At 33.1% G+C, this 19,274-nt stretch overlaps 2 protein-coding genes across 2 annotated transcripts in view; one reads left to right on the forward strand and one right to left on the reverse strand.

Moving 5' to 3' along the window:
* The window catches only part of LOC101493334 (E3 ubiquitin protein ligase RIE1), a 5,435-nt gene extending 697 nt beyond the window's left edge, over window positions 1-4,738 (reverse strand). The window contains exons 1-5 of the mRNA XM_073370483.1: window positions 4,065-4,738; window positions 2,724-2,843; window positions 542-674; window positions 301-453; window positions 2-54 (exon numbers count right to left, since the gene is read on the reverse strand). Of these exons, the coding sequence (XP_073226584.1) occupies window positions 2-54; window positions 301-453; window positions 542-674; window positions 2,724-2,843; window positions 4,065-4,504 (899 nt within the window). The 5' untranslated portion in view covers window positions 4,505-4,738. The remainder of the gene's footprint in view (window position 1; window positions 55-300; window positions 454-541; window positions 675-2,723; window positions 2,844-4,064) is intronic.
* A 4,186-nt stretch (window positions 4,739-8,924) lies between these two features.
* On the forward strand, window positions 8,925-19,023 carry LOC101493655 (nuclear pore complex protein NUP155). Its single transcript, XM_004503295.4, has 13 exons — window positions 8,925-9,299; window positions 10,207-10,376; window positions 11,016-11,142; window positions 12,566-12,828; window positions 12,992-14,642; window positions 14,725-14,937; window positions 15,076-15,323; window positions 15,442-15,853; window positions 15,969-16,159; window positions 16,643-17,000; window positions 17,462-17,680; window positions 17,845-18,173; window positions 18,520-19,023. The coding sequence occupies exons 1-13, from the start codon at window positions 9,141-9,143 to the stop codon at window positions 18,635-18,637; spliced, it is 4,458 nt and encodes a 1,485-aa protein (XP_004503352.1). The 5' UTR covers window positions 8,925-9,140; the 3' UTR covers window positions 18,638-19,023.
* The last annotated feature ends 251 nt before the right edge of the window (window positions 19,024-19,274 follow it).

The raw sequence follows: 19,274 nt of genomic DNA on the forward strand, positions 1-19,274 counted from the left end.
AAGAGCGTGAAGTTCCGCTCCATCCTCATATGGAGAGATGCATATACAGCATTCCTGAAAAGTAAACAGCGTTCATAAAAGATTTACGAAATATTATTTTCACAAAATGTTTTATACCCTAATGTAGAAATTAGATTTATTACTATTTTCCTTTGAACAACCAGATTTTCAAGCACAGAAGTACATAAAAGGTGACGATAAAAATATTCATACTCAGTGATCAAGATAGAAAACCAACGAACCACTTAGCGATTAACAGCATAAGACTGAAAGAAATTAATTGTCTATGGTAACTCATACCGCATCCTCAGGTGAAAGTGCCCGTTCATTTGCACCATTGCAATTTTCAATAGGAACCATTGATCCACCTCTCTGACCAGGTGTTTCCTCGTTGCTTAGCGCTTGAAACCCGTATTTTGGAAGTATACTGAGATCTGATTCAGATGCCCCCTCCTATCTCACGAAACAAACAGTGAGAATTAAAAAAATGGAAGGCCACAAATATTTGCAATTTTTCTATCAGAAATTAAAAAAAACATACCTGTCCTGCAACGGCATAGAGAATACCAATAATACAGGGTAAACAGCAACAGAGAGCAATACCAATTAAGCATGCCAAAACAACGCAAAAGATGGCAAAGAAGACATCAAATGCTAGAAAAACAACAGCCAACCTGTACAAATTACAGGAAGAAAAAACATAAGGATAACTTTCTTTAAAAATAAAAGAAATTGAATAAAACAATTTTCCGAAAAAACAAGTACAGTATAATAAATATAACTATTCTTAAAAAATCGCTGCTTTGCAGTGAAAATTTTAATTTAAAGAAGAATAGCCATTGATTTTATAAGGAAAAAAACAAAGCCCGTTAGGATATAGAATAAAGGGAAATTATAGTAGTTAAAGTAGTTAATGGTTGTTGGATTAGATAGTTAGGTTAGTTATTTTCTGTGTGTTAGTTGATGTTTTAAGGTAGTTGCTATTAATCCTTTTCCCTATCCTTGTGTATAGGAAGTCTATAAATATAGACTTTCATTCCCTTAGAAATGATCTTTTGCAAAATTAGAAATTGACTGGTGTAAACCATTATAGGAGTGTTCTTCCTCTAAATCCATGGAATCTAATTCTTGGGTTCCTAACAATTGGTCCGACCTGTCGGATCTCAAGGGAGTGCCCGCGTTTATGGAATGCAGGATTGGCGGGCCAAGAAGGTTGAAGACTCTATTTAAAGACCTCCAATACATTATAATAGGGATTAGGTCCAAGGTAACTAATAACAACATAAACACTAAAACAGTTGCACCTATACAACTACTAACAACCTAGGAACACAACTACTAACCAACTCCTAACTATCCCTATTTCTATATCCTTACAAAGTCCATTTGCTTTGTCCTTATTTAAAACTTCAAAAGTGGCACGCCCAGTTGATTTGGTCCCTTAAAGTAAGAAAAATAAAAATAAAATGCTAAAAGTGGATGATGTCTATCACATTAACCCAAAAGTTAGTCTCCGTTTGCTAACATCTGTCGATGTGAGGATTTGACTCGTTAGCGCCAAATATGATGCTACATCCCTACAGACTAAAATGGCAATGTTTGATCTTGATGCTATACTAAGCAATCCTTAATATTGTTCAATGAGTAATGTTATTGGAAAACAAAATTTGACACAAAATGAGACACAAATACAATACTTTGACATTTTAGGAAAAACAAAACGTGATCCCACAATATTTTATTTGTGTCAAATTTTAAGTTCCACTAACATTACTCTTGTTCAATTTGGGTCCCGAGAACCCTAAACCCAATTTTTGCTTCCCCATTTTTTCTTTTTCCGTGTAAGTGTAAAGCTGCACTGTCTTTAAGTCATCTATGTTTTAAACATGTGACATAATATTTTTCATCTGTAGTCAATTCTGAATAACTTGGCAACTCTGACCTGTTAACTGAATATTTATAATTGTTTTCACCAAATAATGATAAAATGCATCACTCACTACATTTGTCTACTTATAAGTTTTTGGACTCTTCCCATTTTATGAAGTGACAATTCTCTTGCTAGTTATCACAATGTTTACTTTCCTAGTTATCCTTCAATTTATTATATATCAACTACTAATTCAAATGATTAAACAATATCACTTTAGTCCTTGATGATGTAGCACTCTCGGAGAGGATAAATGGCAAAGTACTTGGCACATAATGTGCCAAATCATCTCACTCACACACGATAGCAAACTAATGGAGAGAAATTTTTTAAGAAAGTGAATTTGTAGATAATGGTAAAAGAATGCTTATCATTAATATATTTTTTAATATATAGAGTATTATACCAACATGGAAATGATTTTAAGAATTTGTTTAAGCCCTCCAATACAATTTTAGAGTTCCTCCAAAATGGGGGAATTTTGTATTATGAATAAAAACAAATCCCTCAAAGCCCCTCCCCTCCCCTCCCCTCCAAACTTGCAAACAAAGTCTTAGTGAATTAAAAATAACTAATCAGAAGAACCAATTGATGGGGGATGACACAAGTCCTTTAGTTAAATAACAGCAACTAATCAGAAGAACCAGTTGATGGGGGGATATACGAAGATTTTAAAGTTTACTGTGCCAATTTGCAAAAGGCTCAAAGTTTAAGATTGTTGGTTATATTATCTTTTTTTGTCCTTAAAAAATCAACCAATATACAAACGTTATTCACTGAGTGCAATCCTTACCAGTACAACCGTGGAGCATCTTGAATAAGAATATCACCACCATAGACAACCCAGTAGAAGCCCACCATCCACCAAAGCAATGAAAGCATTGTATTCAACGATGCACATCGTTTTGCAAATCTGAGTTAGATAATCAAAATCAGTATCTACAATTCTTCATTACCTAGCACAGTCCAAAAAGTATATAATAATAATAAACAGAACTACACACAACTCCCAGTAGAATAACATGCTTTAGCACCAAAGCACACTAAGACAGTAACGAGGATTTAATTCCTTTTTTACACAGTGAATAGATGGTCCACCAGTTTGTCCTCACGGTACACAAAATGAAATGCAGTCTCTGTGCCAACACATCAGTGAGTGACTCCTTTTACTGCCATCTCACTGAAGCTCATAATAACATAAGGCTTTCAATTATAATAAATTAAATATCACTTTCTATTAATCAAAGACATCCACCAGAAAATGTAATAATAATACCATAATGCTTTCACCCATAGGTTAACTGGTCAAAGCAAAGCAACCAAAAGTCACGTTATCCGTAAAATTATAACCGCTTGATTATAACTACATTAACCCTTGGTGAACAACCCAAGAGTCTTGACAACAAACCAAGAAGAGCTCTTGGTAAGAACTTCCCTCATTAAACTAGAGTGCTCTAGTACTCAAGTTTGATATATACTCTCGGAGGAAGCAAAAATTACAGCATTATTAATTATCTCAAGTCTCCATTACAAAACGCACCTAGAAGGTAATTCAATATTTGTAACCCAGCGATAATACAAAATTGAAATGAACAAAATTCCTAGATTAAATCGTACTTCGATACATAATCTTAATAAAAGGTAAATTTGCTTAAATTAGATACCTAAAGTATATTAATATCCTACAAACACAACTAAATGAGTTTAGTGAAGATGCACTAATATCCAATGAGATTGAAAATCCATCATATTGCCACGTCAACTTAAATTCTAACTGTAGTGTTGTAGTGTAGAAGTAACTGCAAAATACTCAATTATCATCGGAAGTCAGTGATAGTACATGTCCCTTTTCTCTAAATAAGTTTAGCAATAATTTGATTAATATTTTGGGGCAAAGGGCTTACTTGGGCATTCAAACGATGTACAGTTGCAACATGTACTTAACAGTATATTAACTAGTATTAATACCAAAGAAACCTATCTTAGTATCTTACTAATGCAATGCACATACACACTCTAATCACTCCGGCGATAAAAACGATCCTCAAATTCCCCCCAAAAAAACCTAACAACTTGATTAACTGATAGAGAAAATTCAACAGAAACATCATTGGAATTGAGAAATTAAACGCACCCGGAACGAGAAAAATTCCTCAATTCAGCATCATCATCATCCTCGCTGTCATTGACCTCATCATCAAGAGACTCCTCATCCCTTCCTCCTTCAATCCCGTTCCTCCTCCTGTACTCCAGCCACACCAACGCCACGTGGACCAGACACTGAACCGCATACCCGCAAATCCACAATCGGATCGGCGTGTTCGGATTCTCTTCGACCGTGCAGCCTAACATAACAGCCGCGACCACCACAAAGGCCGTGTTCCACGCCACGTCCAGTAATACAACCGGCTTCGAGTAACCCCAGTCGGCACGTCGCTCCTCGAGCTCACGCGCTGCTGTCTCACGAACAAGAACAGAAGGACCACGGCGCCCGAGAAGGAGCGCAAGGACGGGTGTGCGGCCCACGCGACGGGGGCGAAGGAGCGGCGCCTGGGTGTAGTTCGGTGATGACATGGCAAGCTACAGATAGAGAGAAAGAAATTGCAGAGATTGTTCTTAGAGCATAATTGAAGTTGAATTGAAACATTAAACTAAAAGAAGCAACAAAAGAATATAATAAAAATAATTAAATAAAGGAAGATAAAAATGATTCTTCATTCTTCTTCTTATTCTTGTTTATATTTTTTTTCAAATAATTAGTACTTAGTCTTGTTATTGCTCTTTTTTTTTTTTGTATGGATATTCTTGTTCATACGTATGAGTTGAAGTGGAACAGTTCATGAAACGGACACGTGCAGTGCATTTCTATATTGACGGATATACCCTCCTAGGTTCTTGACGACCGACTCGATAGACACGCTATTGCTCTTATTCTAATTTTTAAAAAGAAAAAGAAGTTTAATTGCGTTGACTGATGTAGAAAGGGCATAATAATAATAAATAAATAAAGAGTGAAAATCAATTTTACTCCATAAAATATCGAGGACTCAATTTATTTCTCCAAAAAATTATTTAATAACAGAAAATAAAATAATTATTTAATAGTTTAATGTAAAAAAAAAATTAATTTACATATCAACTCTATAAAATTATTTTACTCTATAGTCTAACAAAAATAATTTATTTTAGTACCTCAATTTATAGTTTGTTTGTTAAAATATTATAGTGAAATAATTATTTTTTAGTTTAAATATATTTTTTTATTATTTATTCTTTATTTAATATTTATTTTAGTTATTTACTTTTTTTCAATTGGTTTTAATCATTTTTTGTTTTAGTTCCTAAACTTTTACTTAATACTCGTTTTAATTATGTATTTATTGTAAAATTATATAAGTTTGTTATTTTATTAAAAATATAAATTAGTTTTACATAAAAAAAGTAAAAGAAAAAATGAAAAAAATAAAAATAAATAGCCGAAATAAATTTTAAAAAATATAATATAAATAATTAAAAATAATATTAAATAAAGATAAATAATTAAAATTTTATTTTATTCCATTTTTTAAAATAATTTTAAGAGTTTTCGTATGTTTTTTATATCAATCATCTAAAAATATGATAACATTAGAAGGGAAAAAAATTATTTTAAATGATTTTCAATGCAATTACCAAAAATAAATAAATTTAATTTTTTAAACAAAATCACTAAAAAAATTAATTTCTAAATAATTAAACACCATAATTTGAAACTCTATCCTATCACCAAATTTTGAAGTCCCATTTGTATAAATGGCCTTGTGAGTCACTAGGAATGGGATTAGCTCGCTTTCTTTTCAAAATTTAAATTTTTAAACTTACAACATAAGTATTGACACTAAAACATTATTATTTTTTAAACAAGTGAATTGAAGTAAACCAATTATTATACCGGTACACTAGAAAAAAGCAAATAAACTGACATGTGAGTGTCTTTTTTATTAATCCACAACTTATTAAAATTATAAAATACAAAAGTGAATTAATATGTATATTAAAATTTAGAATAATTAACATCTTCAAATAATTAACAACAATGGAAGGTACATGTTTTAATCTGTTTATCTACACTATAATTATATAATTTTGTTTTTGTTTAATTGAAATTCTAACATTACTCGTACAAATTAATGTTTTTTTAATAATAAAACTAAATAAATCAATTTCGTTGGTTTAATTACACTTTTTATCATTTATTTTTTGTCTGTTTTAAAATTATATATATTATTTATTTTTATTTAATTTTATATGATATTGTTTTTAAGTGAGTTATATTAGTCTCTTTATCAATAAAAAACAATAAAATGACAATAACAACGTTAAATCTATCGTGTTGTATGTGACTAGAAAAACAAAAACAATATCAATTGATAAAATTTAAATGATAAAAATTCAATTTAATATTTTATTTTTAATATATGCTATAAATTACCATAGTCGTCACAAACATGTAATTGAACCCGAGTTCTACCTTAGTTAGTAGATGATTCACCCCACTCATCAAATAATCCACAACTATTATTTTTAACTCAGTTGTGTAAAAGATGCGCACATAGAAAAAGAAATCCAACATTTAATATGATTGTAAATTACATGTATAACATAAAAATTTACCAATAATTTATGCAACTCCAAAAAATTTGTGTGTTACGGCTGTCCATATAACAATTTTCATTTCATAAAATAACTACGTCACTTATACTCACCCAAAAAGATCTACTTTCATTTTACTTACAATTTTTTTTTTTTATAGTACTACTCACATAATCACTAAAAACAACCTATATAATAATTATTACTACATCTTTTAATTTAAATTTCAACTATGTGTATTTTTTATTTTGTTTAAAAATATAAAAATTAAATTAATAATTTGATAAATTAAAAAAATTAAAATCAATTAAAATATTTTTTTAGTTCAATTTTAATCGAATCAAATAAACTCAACTTCTATTGATTTGAGTACGATTTTATTTTATTTAAAATTAACTTCCGACATCTGAATAAAATTATTAGATTATATCAATTGTATTATCTTAAATATGTGTTGTATTTAAAGATTTTTTAATTATTTACATATTATTTTTCTCATCATAGATTAAAAAATATTTATTTAATTGTTTGAATAGTATAAAAATATAATGTTTGAAAAATAAATTTTTATATTTTTAAAATAAATATGTTAGTTTTTATTAATGTCAACCTGAATTAACTAAACCATATGAAATTACTATTCACCAATTTGAGTTTAATTTTGTGACAAAAATTGTCAAATCTCAACCAAACTAATTATCTTTTTTGTTTAGTTTTTTTTTCTTCTCTAAGCATACAAACTAAAAAAATATGTTACATCAATAACTCCATTGCTGATAAATCTATACAACTTCTTAAATCTAATTCGTATTTCTTTTGGCATTGTATTTACAAAAAAAAAAATATGTGTTTACATTACAAATTTAAAATAAAAAATTATATTTAATTTATCAATTAAAATTTAAAAAATTAGCACCCCTAAAATATTTATTCAAATTCCACCCTTAATCCGCCACCAATATTTTCAACAAATTTGTCTAAGAAGACACACAAGTTAAGTAACCCCACCAAATTTCCCAATAAAAATTTGCCAATAACTTAAGTAACCCCACCAAATTATGTCAAAATTCTTGTGCGTGGCCGATGTACATATAACACTCAAATTCATAAAAACAACTAGTTCACTTAAACCCACTAGAAAAATATCCACTTTCATTTCGCATAAATGTTATTTCATAATTTATATTTGTTGACGGAGATTATATCTTTATATATTCAACAGCAAAATATTTTACTTAAATATAAAGGATTTTAAAAATTAAGTTTAGAGATGAACTAAAATCATAATCCTAATTTTTTAATTTTAGAATTTCAATTTTACACTCTAAAAATTCATTTTACAAATGAATAATAATCATATTTTAATTGACAATCAAAATTATTTTTATTTTATGATTTTATTTAACTTAATTAGCATTCGAGAAAAAAAGGCAAACGTGACACATATAAAAATAATAAAGAATAAAATTAAATAAAAATAAAATTCAAAATTAAATCTTTATGTATTCAACATAAATGTTATTTTCATAATTTATATTTGTTGACGGATATTATATCTTTATGTATTCGACAGCAAAATGTTTTAGTTAAATCTAAAGGATTTTAAAAATTAAGTTTAGAGATGAACTAAAATCATAATCCTAATTTTTTAATTTTAGAATTTCAATTTTACACTCTAAAAATTCATTTTACAAATGAATAATAATCAAATTTTAATTGACAATCAAATTTACTTTTATTTTATGATTTTATTTAACTTAATTAGCATTCGAGAAAAAAAAAAGGCAAACGTGACACATATAAAAATAATAAAGAATAAAATTAAATAAAAATAAATTTTAAAATTAAATCTTTATGTATTCAACATAAATGATATTTTCATAATTTATATTTGTTGACGGAGATTATATCTTTATGTATTCAACAGCAAAATATTTTACTTAAATCTAAAGGATTTTAAAAATTAAGTTTAGAGATGAACTAAAATCATAATCCTAATTTTTTAATTTTAGAATTTCAATTTTACACTCTAAAAATTCATTTTACAAATGAATAATAATCAAATTTTAATTGACAATCAAATTTACTTTTATTTTATGATTTTATTTAACTTAATTAGCATTCGAGAAAAAAAAAAGGCAAACGTGACACATATAAAAATAATAAAGAATAAAATTAAATAAAAATAAAATTCAAAATTAAAAAAGGCAAAAAATATAATTAAGTTATTTATTTATTTTTTTACTATATACCAAATGTCAATTTCACGGTACTACTATTTCAAATGTGAATTTGAACGAGGGTTTCCAATAATTTTAATTTTTGTTATTTTGTTTTCCGTAAAAAAAAATTTGTTTATTTTGATGACCGGAAATTTTGCCCGCCACTATCAATTTACGAAACCCACCCCCAAAACCCTACATCGCCGTTTCTTCTCACTCTTCACTCACTCTCTCTCTCCACGGTCTTCTTTCTCTCCCTTTCCCGCTCTCTCCCTAATTTGATTCTCCATTTGTTTATCGGGAAACAAAAGAGGGCTTCAATTTGATTCCACCTAATTGCAGCTCTCCAATTCACAATGTCGTGGGAAGACGAGATTGTGATTCGTGATGTTACGAATGCTGGTCTTGTTGTCAGTGATCGCATTGGCCGCGAAGTTTCGTCTCAGCACGACCTCGAAGAAGCTTTAGAGGCCTCTAGATATGCCAGTCATCCTTATTCTACTCACCCCAGAGAGGTTTTCATCTTCACTCTAATTTTTGTTTTTAGATTCAACTCTATTTTGACAGTGATTGTAGTTTTATTCTCCCATTTGTGGTCATAAATTTTGAATTAGGGAAAGGGGAAAACTAAATTCACTTTTTGTAAGTGTAGACTTGTAAAAGGACCAAGTAATTAGGGCATGTTTGGAATGACTTATTTGAGCTTATTATCAGTGACATAAGTACTTCTGAGAGTGTAATTGGGAAGGCTTATGACATGTCCATCAACTGTTTTTGGCTTCATAATTATCAGTTGTAGATTCAACTCTATTTAGACTTTTACTGTAATTTTATTCTCCCATTTCTGGTGATTAATTTTGAATTAGTGAATGTTTAGGAAGGGGAAAACTTAGTTAATTCATTTGTTAGTGTACACTTGTAAAATGACCAATTAATTAGGGCATGTTTGGAATTACTGATTTGAATTGAGCTTATCTAGTGACATAAGCACTTATGAGAGCTTCTGACTTGTCCATCAACTGTTTTTGAGCTTATTTCCATAAGCTCTTCATGATTGCTTATGAAAACAACTTATAGTTTATATGAAAATAGTTTGATTTTATTTTTTGTTGTAGAAATGACTTATACATAACCCCTTATATGTTGAGCACTTAATTAAGTTTTTTTTTATCCAAACAAGACTTTATTTTGTGATGTATTTTATTTTCATATTCATAAGGGAAAGTTCAAATATAAAATTGAATTTTAAATGAAATGGCTAGATGTTACTTGGGTAGATTACAGAGAGGAGTAATACAATGATATTGTAATGATGACAATATGCATTATAGGTTATAGGGTGTGTCATTAGCATAATTAGTGAGGTTGTGGTTCAGTTTTATGCTTTTTCTTGGCCTGATTGCGTTTTTGGTGTTGTTTCAGTGGCCCCCTTTGGTTGAGGTAGCAAATACATGGGAGTTGCCTCCTGTTCTCATTGAAAGATACAATGCAGCTGGTGGGGAGGGGACCGCTTTTTGTGGCATATTTCCTGAAATACGCAGAGCATGGGCTTCCGTGGACAATTCCTTGTTTCTTTGGCGTTTTGATAAGTGGTAAGTACTGTGATGATGAGTTTGAATTGATTGAGTTTAAAAGGCCGAGACTGGAACATTCATTATGCACTTCTGAATCAAAGCTGTCATCTTGTTTTGTTTTTTGAGTTTCCTCCTACATTTTTTATTTGGTAGTTCAATCAGGGCAAGATGCTTTTGTTTGTTAGTGAACTCTTTTCCTCCCTCTATTGGAAGTTTAGAACACTTTTAATTATAATCCCCTTTATTTCCTTTTATGTTTCCAATGGTCCGGATTTGCCACAATAGAATCCCATAGACTGACTATTTCATAAATTTTTATTTTAGTGTTGCTAGCTGGTCTTCTATAATAGTTTAAGCTTTTAGTTTGAGTAATTGTTGTATGACTGTTTCTCGGCAAACTTTGACTAAGCATCTAGAAAAAATGTTTAACCCCATATTTAAATGGTTGAAGATAAAAATACTATTTATGAGTTCTGTTTTTTAGACTGTATAACTTCTATTTTATATTATTCTGGCTGTTTGATCATTGATGTAACTAATTCAGTGGAGGAATGTTTTAGGTGGCTGAAATTTGTTTTGACTGTTGTATTCTTATTTAGTGAAAACAATATTTAAATGTGTTGTCGTACTTCTAATCTAACGTTGCTGCTTCCTTAGGGATGGCCAGTGTCCTGAATATAGTGGGGAGGAACAAGCTATTTGTGCTGTTGGTCTTGCAAAATCAAAACCTGGTGTTTTTGTTGAAGCTATCCAATATCTTTTAATCTTAGCAACCCCTGTTGAGGTATTGACCATTTATTTTTTAATTCTCTTCCAAGGACCCGTGTACTTAAATATTGTGCTTCTGAAATTGTTATTTGTGCTATGAGGTAAATTGCTTATTTTGTACCCAGGCAACATAATTTGTGTTGCTATGCACTGGGAAAAAAACCCAAATCCCACGTTGTAAAGAGATAATATCATGAGACTTAAAAAGAGTTTATAAAGAGTTGTACCGCTCACCTTACAAGTCTCTTTTGTAAGGATGACTTAGGATTAATATGAAAAATTTGGTATCAAATCCTACCGACTCAGGCCATCCACCATATTATTAACGCCCTCATGTTTATTCCAGTCCATGGTGTTAACTATTCCGATATAATTATGGCTCTAGTATTGGGTTTTTTCGTATACTATTTTGCAATTCCTAAGAACAAAAAGAGAGGATAGATCACTCATAAGGAAACATAAAATATCCATTTTCACTATGTGTACTTCATTGCTTTTAATAGCAAGAGTGCAAGACTGTCTTTATCTTGTATACCCATCTATAGCTTTTCACCTAGAATATTATTTATCGAAATTCCACTACGAATAAAAGTTTTATTTGTTAACTTCTATTGAATGTTGCAAGCATGGGGCAGATTGATCATTGATTGAGAAAGCCTTATTTTATAGTAGAAGGGATAAAAGAATTCAGTAATGGTATGGCCCTATGCGGAAAGGTAGCAGCAATATAATGCATCTTGTTTGAGATAATGTACTGGAGAAATTTTTTTGCACTGAGAGGATTCTGCTGTGGCAAGGTTAGGTATCTGAGTACTGGAGGCTGATACCTGAATCCTTTTACAAGTTAATAAGACAAGTACCGAGTTCACGCTAGAAAGGGAGGGTGGTTTAACTCATGTAAAGGTTACTATTTTCTCTGCAGGATCATTCAAGCATGACAGAGGCGCTTAAATAGTTAATCTAGTAATCTTTTATATATGAAGAAATTTATTTATTACCAAATCAGATTAAATAGAAGAGAATAATTAGGATTATGATAAATTCTCCAGAAGGTAAACGGAGTACAGAAAATTATATTATCAAATTAACTAGGTTCTTAAGTCTTGTTTACGTCCTTGAGAGAATCACCTGAAATAGAAAATCCAAAAGTAAAACAACATAAATCAAAAACTGTTATTTTTTTATTAGATATGAAATGAAGTCTTTCTAATAGTGTAGTATTCTTTTGTAGTTTAAAAAATAGTTCCTTCGCAAGATTTTTAAAACTTTAGGGTGATGATTTTGTGAGATATGTTTTACACGATAACATGTTATAAGATCCTTTAATCCGTCAATTAAAGGGGGTTTGGGCAACAAATTTCCCATGAACCCGTGCAGTGTCTTCTTTTCAGATTTCTGTGTGGGGCTGGTATTATTTCTTACCCCATTCTTTTTATCAGTTAATTATAGTTGGAGTTTGCTGCTCTGGAGGAGCAGATGGCTCAGATCCATTTGCAGAAGTTTCATTACAGCCATTGCCAGATTATACAATACCATCTGATGGTGTTACAATGACATCTGTAGCATGTACTGATAAGGGCCGCATTTTTCTTGCTGGTCGCGATGGCCACATATATGAGCTTCTATATTCAACTGGCTCAGGATGGCAAAAGCGCTGCAGAAAAATATGTGTCACGGCTGGTCTAGGAAGTGTAATTTCAAGGTACTTCGTGTTTTAAAATCTTGTGGTATACTAAATTTCTAATTACTAACCGCACTACTATGACACACACAACACACACATATATATATACTGTCACCTCGTTTTTACAGCTAAATGTTCATTTATTAATTCCTTAGTAACTTGTCTTAGCTTTTATTTGCAGATGGGTCATACCAAATGTGTTCAATTTTGGAGCTGTTGACCCTGTTGTTGAAATGGTTTTTGACAATGAGAGACAGATATTGTATGCACGTACTGAAGAGATGAAGCTTCAGGTTTATGTTCTTGGACCAATTGGTGATGGGCCATTAAAGAAAGTTGCTGAAGAAAGGAATCTTATCAATCAGAAGGATGCACATCACGGAGGTAGACAATCAAATGGATCAAGAGTATCAAGTCGATCACCAAAGGCCTCTATTGTTTGCATCTCACCTTTATCTACACTTGAGTCCAAATGGCTACATCTTGTTGCTGTTTTATCAGATGGCAGAAGGATGTATCTATCTACCTCTCCTTCTAGCGGAAGCCTGACTGGATTCAACACCACCCATCCTAAGCCTAGCTGTTTAAAGGTTGTCACAACAAGGCCTGCTCCTCCGTGGGGTGTTAGTGGTGGTCTCACCTTTGGAACCATGGCTCTTGCCGGTAGACCTCAGAATGACGATCTCTCACTGAAAGTCGAGGCAGCCTATTATTCTTCTGGAACTCTAATCCTTTCTGATGCATCACCTCCCACTATGCCTTCACTCCTGCTTTTAAACAGGGATTCTACCACCCAGTCATCAGCATCGGGTAATCTAGGGACAGGTACAAGGAGTTCTCGGGCATTACGGGAATCTGTATCTTCTTTACCAGTCGAAGGACGAATGCTTGCTGTGGCAGATGTTCTACCTCTTCCGGATACTTCAGCTACTGTGCAGTCTCTATATTCAGAAATTGAGTTTGGTGGTTATGAGAGCTCAATGGAATCGTGTGAAAGGGCGTCTGGTAAACTGTGGGCAAGGGGAGACCTCTCAACCCAACATATATTGCCAAGGAGGAGGATTGTCATCTTCAGCACTATGGGCATGATGGAAATTGTTTTTAACAGGCCACTAGACATTTTAAGGCGGCTGTTAGAGTCCAATTCTCCAAGATCAGTTTTAGAAGATTTCTTCAATCGTTTTGGAGCCGGCGAGGCAGCTGCAATGTGTTTAATGCTAGCTGCAAGGATAGTGCATTCTGAAAACCTTATCAGCAATGTTATTGCTGAGAAGGCAGCTGAAGCTTTTGAGGACCCACGACTTGTTGGCATGCCACAACTTGAAGGTAGTAATGCATTATCAAACACAAGAACTGCTGCCGGTGGATTTAGCATGGGCCAGGTTGTTCAGGAGGCTGAGCCTGTATTTTCAGGTGCACATGAAGGGCTCTGTTTGTGTTCATCTAGATTACTTTTTCCTCTATGGGAACTTCCTGTAATGGTTGTAAAAGGAAGTTTAGGTGCTTCAGGCACTTCATATGAAAATGGGGTAGTTGTATGCAGACTATCCATTGGGGCTATGCAAGTTCTTGAACTCAAACTTCGATCTTTAGAGAAATTCTTAAGATCTAGAAGGAACCAGAGGAGGGGACTTTATGGCTGCGTAGCAGGTTTAGGAGATCTGAGTGGTTCGATTCTATATGGTACTGGTTCTGCATTGGGTGCTGATGATCGAAGTATGGTAAGAAACTTGTTTGGTGCATATTCCAGAAATATGGAGTCCAATGGTGGTGGAGCCACAAATAAAAGGCAAAGGTTGCCATATAGTCCTGCAGAATTAGCTGCCATGGAGGTGGGCCTACATTGCTAAATACTCACACTGGTGTTTTTTAAGCTATTAGTTTAGTTGCTCACTTCTGTTTGCTGTGCCACAGGTGAGGGCGATGGAGTGCATTAGGCAGTTGCTCCTTAGATCCGGTGAAGCTCTCTTTTTGCTTCAACTTCTTTCACAGCATCATGTCACTCGTCTGATCCAGGGATTTGATGCTAACCTTCAACAAGCCTTAGTTCAGTTAACATTTCATCAACTAGTGTGTTCTGAGGAGGGTGACCGTCTCGCTACAAGACTTATATCTGCTCTAATGGAGGTATAATATTGTTTAGGCAAGCCATGGATGGATTTTTTTTTCTACAAAAGTTTACACATCAGTGGAAATTCTTCTCGTTAAATTAACTTTAGGAACTTTTATGATAATAATTATTCTTAACGTTGTGCATTGCTCCAGTATTATACTGGTCCAGATGGCAGAGGAACTGTAGAGGACATTAGCAAGAGATTAAGAGAGGGTTGTCCAAGCTACTATAAGGAGTCTGACTACAAATTCTTCTTAGCTGTGGAAGCCCTGGAGAGAGCTGCGGTGACTATAGATGATGAGGAAAAGGAGAATCTTGCGCGGGAGGCACTGAATTCCTTAAGCAAAGTTCCAGAGTCTGCGGACTTACGTACCGTTTGCAAACGTTTTGAGGATTTAAGGTATATATTTTTCTCTCCTAGCTCTTTTCCATTTCTATGTCACGTGTCGTCATTTGTTTTCTTGGCCTATGATTAGCATGCCTTCAATTTGAAAATCAAATACACTTGTCGATTGCAGGTTTTATGAAGCTGTAGTGTGCTTACCTCTTCAGAAGGCACAGGCTATTGATCCTGCAGGTGATGCTTATAATGATGAAATTGATGCAACTGTCAGAGAACAAGCACTTGCTCGGCGTGAGCAGTGTTATGAGATAATTATCAGTGCTTTGCGGTCTCTTAAAGGTGACACCTTGCGGAAGGAATTTGGCTCTCCCATTAGATCTGCTTCACAATCTGCACTCGATCCAGCCTCTCGGAAAAAGTATATCAGCCAAATCGTTCAGCTGGGTGTCCAATCACCTGACAGAATTTTCCATGAGTATCTCTACCAGGCTATGATTGATTTAGGCCTTGAGAATGAATTGTTAGAGTATGGAGGCCCTGACCTGTTGCCATTTTTACAAAGTGCTGGTCGTAAAACCATACACGAGGTTGCTTATTATCCTTTTCTCTTCAATAATTTGTTAATGGTTGAGGTCACCTGTTCTTAGAAAAATTGTATGTTCCTAGTTGTCTTCATGATCTTCTGCTGTTTCCGTATCTTAGGTCCGTGCTGTGACTGCAACAACTTCTCCAATGGGGCAATCGGGAGCGCCCATGTCATCTAATCAAGTCAAGTACTATGAACTTTTGGCACGGTATTATGTCTTGAAACGACAACACATGCTTGCTGCTCATGCATTGCTAAGACTAGCTGGAAGGCCTTCTATTGATGGAGTTCCTACTCTTGAGCAGAGGTCAATCAGTTCCTCATCCTTGTCATTTCCATTACTTTTTTGTTTGCATTTCTTTGGAAGCTTCTGGATTTCTAAATAGTTTGTTGCTTAATTGCTACAAACCTCTTAAGGATAGATCACATTAGGGAATTTTGTCAAGTTTTTTCACCACATATATTCCAGATGGATTTATTGTTCTGTTATTTCATAAACACTTCTGACACTTGATCAAGCCTTATAAACATGAAAATTGATTCCTTAATCCTTGTGTACTTTTAGATTTCAAGTAAGGTTTGGTTGTTATGTGTTTTGGATAATATAAATTCATTAACATTTTAAAGTCTGTACCCGTTCTAGTGCAAGACTCTCCATTTTACATGTATTTAAGCAGTTTCCCTTTTCCATTTAAGACCTCTACTCGGTTCTCTAGAATTTCGAGTTGATAGAATAGTTTTGGATTGCTTGGTTAGACATCTTATAGTTTTTTTGTTTTGTAAAATTTAGGTGTCAATACCTAAGCAATGCAGTTTTACAGGCAAAAAATGCATCTAATAGTGATGGGTTAGTTGCTTCTACTCGGGGTTCCAGTGACAGTGGTTTACTAGATATGCTTGAAGGAAAGCTTGCTGTTCTTCGGTTTCAGATAAAAATCAAAGAGGAATTAGAGGCTATGGCTTCCAGTTCTGAGGTTTTACATAGCACACCCGGCTCTGTTGAAAACGGTTTAGGCCCTGAGACCAGTTCAGCTGTTGATGCCGATTTTGCAAATGCAACAAGAGAGAAAGCCAAAGAGCTATCATCAGATTTGAAGAGCATAACACAGTTATATAATGAATATGCTGTTCCCTTTAAGCTTTGGGAGGTACTTTCTTTCTCTTTCTGGCTGTGTGTGTGTGTTCGTAGATTTATGCAACTTCAGATGTTTCTCTTTAGGCTGTTCTCATGGTTCGATAATGAACAATTAGGTGTCCTTCAATGTATTTTGAGCTTTAAAATTTAGAATTATTCTGAGCTATTTACTTCCTTGTGTTGTATGGTTGAGTAAAAGGAAAAAATGCTCTGTTTGGTTGGTTTTTTAAGAGATAAAAATAGGAATTTGAGGTCGTCATACTCCTAATAAATTTGCAACTCTTCTTTTAGTGATTTAGGTGACATGATTTACATTTTCTTTATAGTCAAACCGAATAAACCATTACGGATTGTATCTGCCTTTGTTTTGCTTGGTTATCTAGTATTCTTGTTGAGAACATTGTCGTTACAAAGTGAAAATTTGAAACTTATCCAATCTTGTGTTAACAGTTCTTCATTTCCTAATTTTCTCAGACATGCCTGGAGATGCTATACTTTGCCAATTATTCTGGTGATAGTGACAGCAGCATTGTCAGAGAGACATGGGCTAGACTTATAGATCAAGCAATTTCAAGAGGTGGCATTGCTGAAGCTTGCTCGGTATTAAAGAGAGTTGGGCCCCGCCTTTATCCGGGTGATGGAACTGTTTTACAGCTTGACATTATTTGTCTTCACCTGGAGAAGGCTGGACTGGTATATTTTCTGAAAATTCACTGACAGTTTATATTGTCTGTAAATGCTACTTTATAGTTATTATTTCTCCTTTCCTTCTACTCTCTAGAATACCTTTTTGGCAGGCTTGGATCGGCGGAATTTGAATTCTCGTAACTTTTATTTGAATTCTTGTCTTTTTGTAGGAGAGATTAAATTCAGGAGTTGAATCAGTTGGAGATGAAGATGTTGCTAGAGCTCTTGTTTCTGCTTGTAAGGGTGCAGCAGAACCTGTATTGAACGCATATGACCAATTGTTATCAAATGGGGCGATTTTGCCATCCCCAAATCTTAGATTACGGATGCTGAGATCAGTTCTAGTGGTACTTCGTGAGTGGGCTATGTCTGTATATTCACAGAGAATGGGTACAGGTGCCACTGGGTCTTCCCTAATACTCGGTGGAGGAGGATTCTCATTGGAGCGTACAGTTGCTAGCCAAGGAATTCGGGACAAGATCACAAGTGTGGCAAACAGGTGAACGTCTTTATACTTTTATATATTCATATTATAAATATTATCCTTTTCACATTTTTTATGCACGTCATATTTACCATTAAAAGAAAATAAATACTTTTGTGGCTATTCCTTTATCCCAAAACATTATATTGGAATTAGCTGATATTTTTATTCTTTTAAGTTCTGTTTACTTTGACAAAATAGTGTTTTAAGATTTTGATTTCATTTTTTTTTTATTTAAAACTGTCGCTGTCTAATTTGTTTCATATTTTCAAAGTTTGTACAAACCAAAACATCTGTTTTCATTATTCTTTGTTTAGATTGAGGTAAAGTGTTGATCTGATTGGCATTTTCTTATATACAGGTATATGACTGAAGTACGGAGGTTAGCCCTTCCACAGAGCCAAACAGAAGTGGTTTACAGAGGCTTTAAAGAACTTGAAGAGTCGCTTATAAGTCCTCATTCATTTGGTCGATTTTGATCTTCATTGCAATATAATATAATGTTGTATCAATTGCTCTTGTCAAATAATTATTTTGAAATAAGTTTCTATTGTTCCATATTGGAGGTGATCCAGTGATCTTCTTTTGCTTTTCTTTTACCCCTTCTTCCAAATCGGTCTCGTGTAATCATTAATCAATTGTTAAGAATATCATATATTGGGGTTTATAATATTCATCCCAATTTAGTAAGCCTCACTACGTCCTTGGACATAGAAACCAAGCCTACTTCGAGCCTAATTCTGTTGGATGTTTTCTACTGGCATAGAGAATTCACTTCATAATTCAAAGCATTGTATCAAATCAGTTTGTTCAATATGTATATTTGGCCTTTAGGCTTTTATTTTATAATTTCTTTTTTGGAGAATGTTTTAATGTTCTCCAAACGTCAGCATACAACCGAGTTCATGTTAATGCTCGTGACACTTGTAACGGTAAGGATCTGTATGGACCACAAATATTCAGTGTTATACTGCTATGGTAATACGAATGAATTCTTCATCAAATATTTGTAACCATATGAGAAGAATTTTATAATCAAGTTAAATTATACTGTTTTCTCGTAAAAGAAACTTTTTTGAGGCACTCGTAAAAGAAACTGGAATTACACTCATTGAA

Source organism: Cicer arietinum, chromosome 6 (genome assembly GCF_000331145.2).
Source record: "Cicer arietinum cultivar CDC Frontier isolate Library 1 chromosome 6, Cicar.CDCFrontier_v2.0, whole genome shotgun sequence".
Taxonomy (NCBI): Eukaryota; Viridiplantae; Streptophyta; class Magnoliopsida; order Fabales; family Fabaceae; genus Cicer; species Cicer arietinum.

Coding starts and splice junctions, on each gene's coding strand:
- LOC101493655 (XM_004503295.4), top strand. CDS start 9,141: ATGTCGTGGGAAGACGAGATTGTGATTCGTGATGTTACGAATGCTGGT. Junction 10,377..11,015: donor CTTTGGCGTTTTGATAAGTG/GTAAGTACTGTG, acceptor CTGCTTCCTTAG/GGATGGCCAGTGTCCTGAAT. Junction 12,829..12,991: donor CTAGGAAGTGTAATTTCAAG/GTACTTCGTGTT, acceptor TTTTATTTGCAG/ATGGGTCATACCAAATGTGT.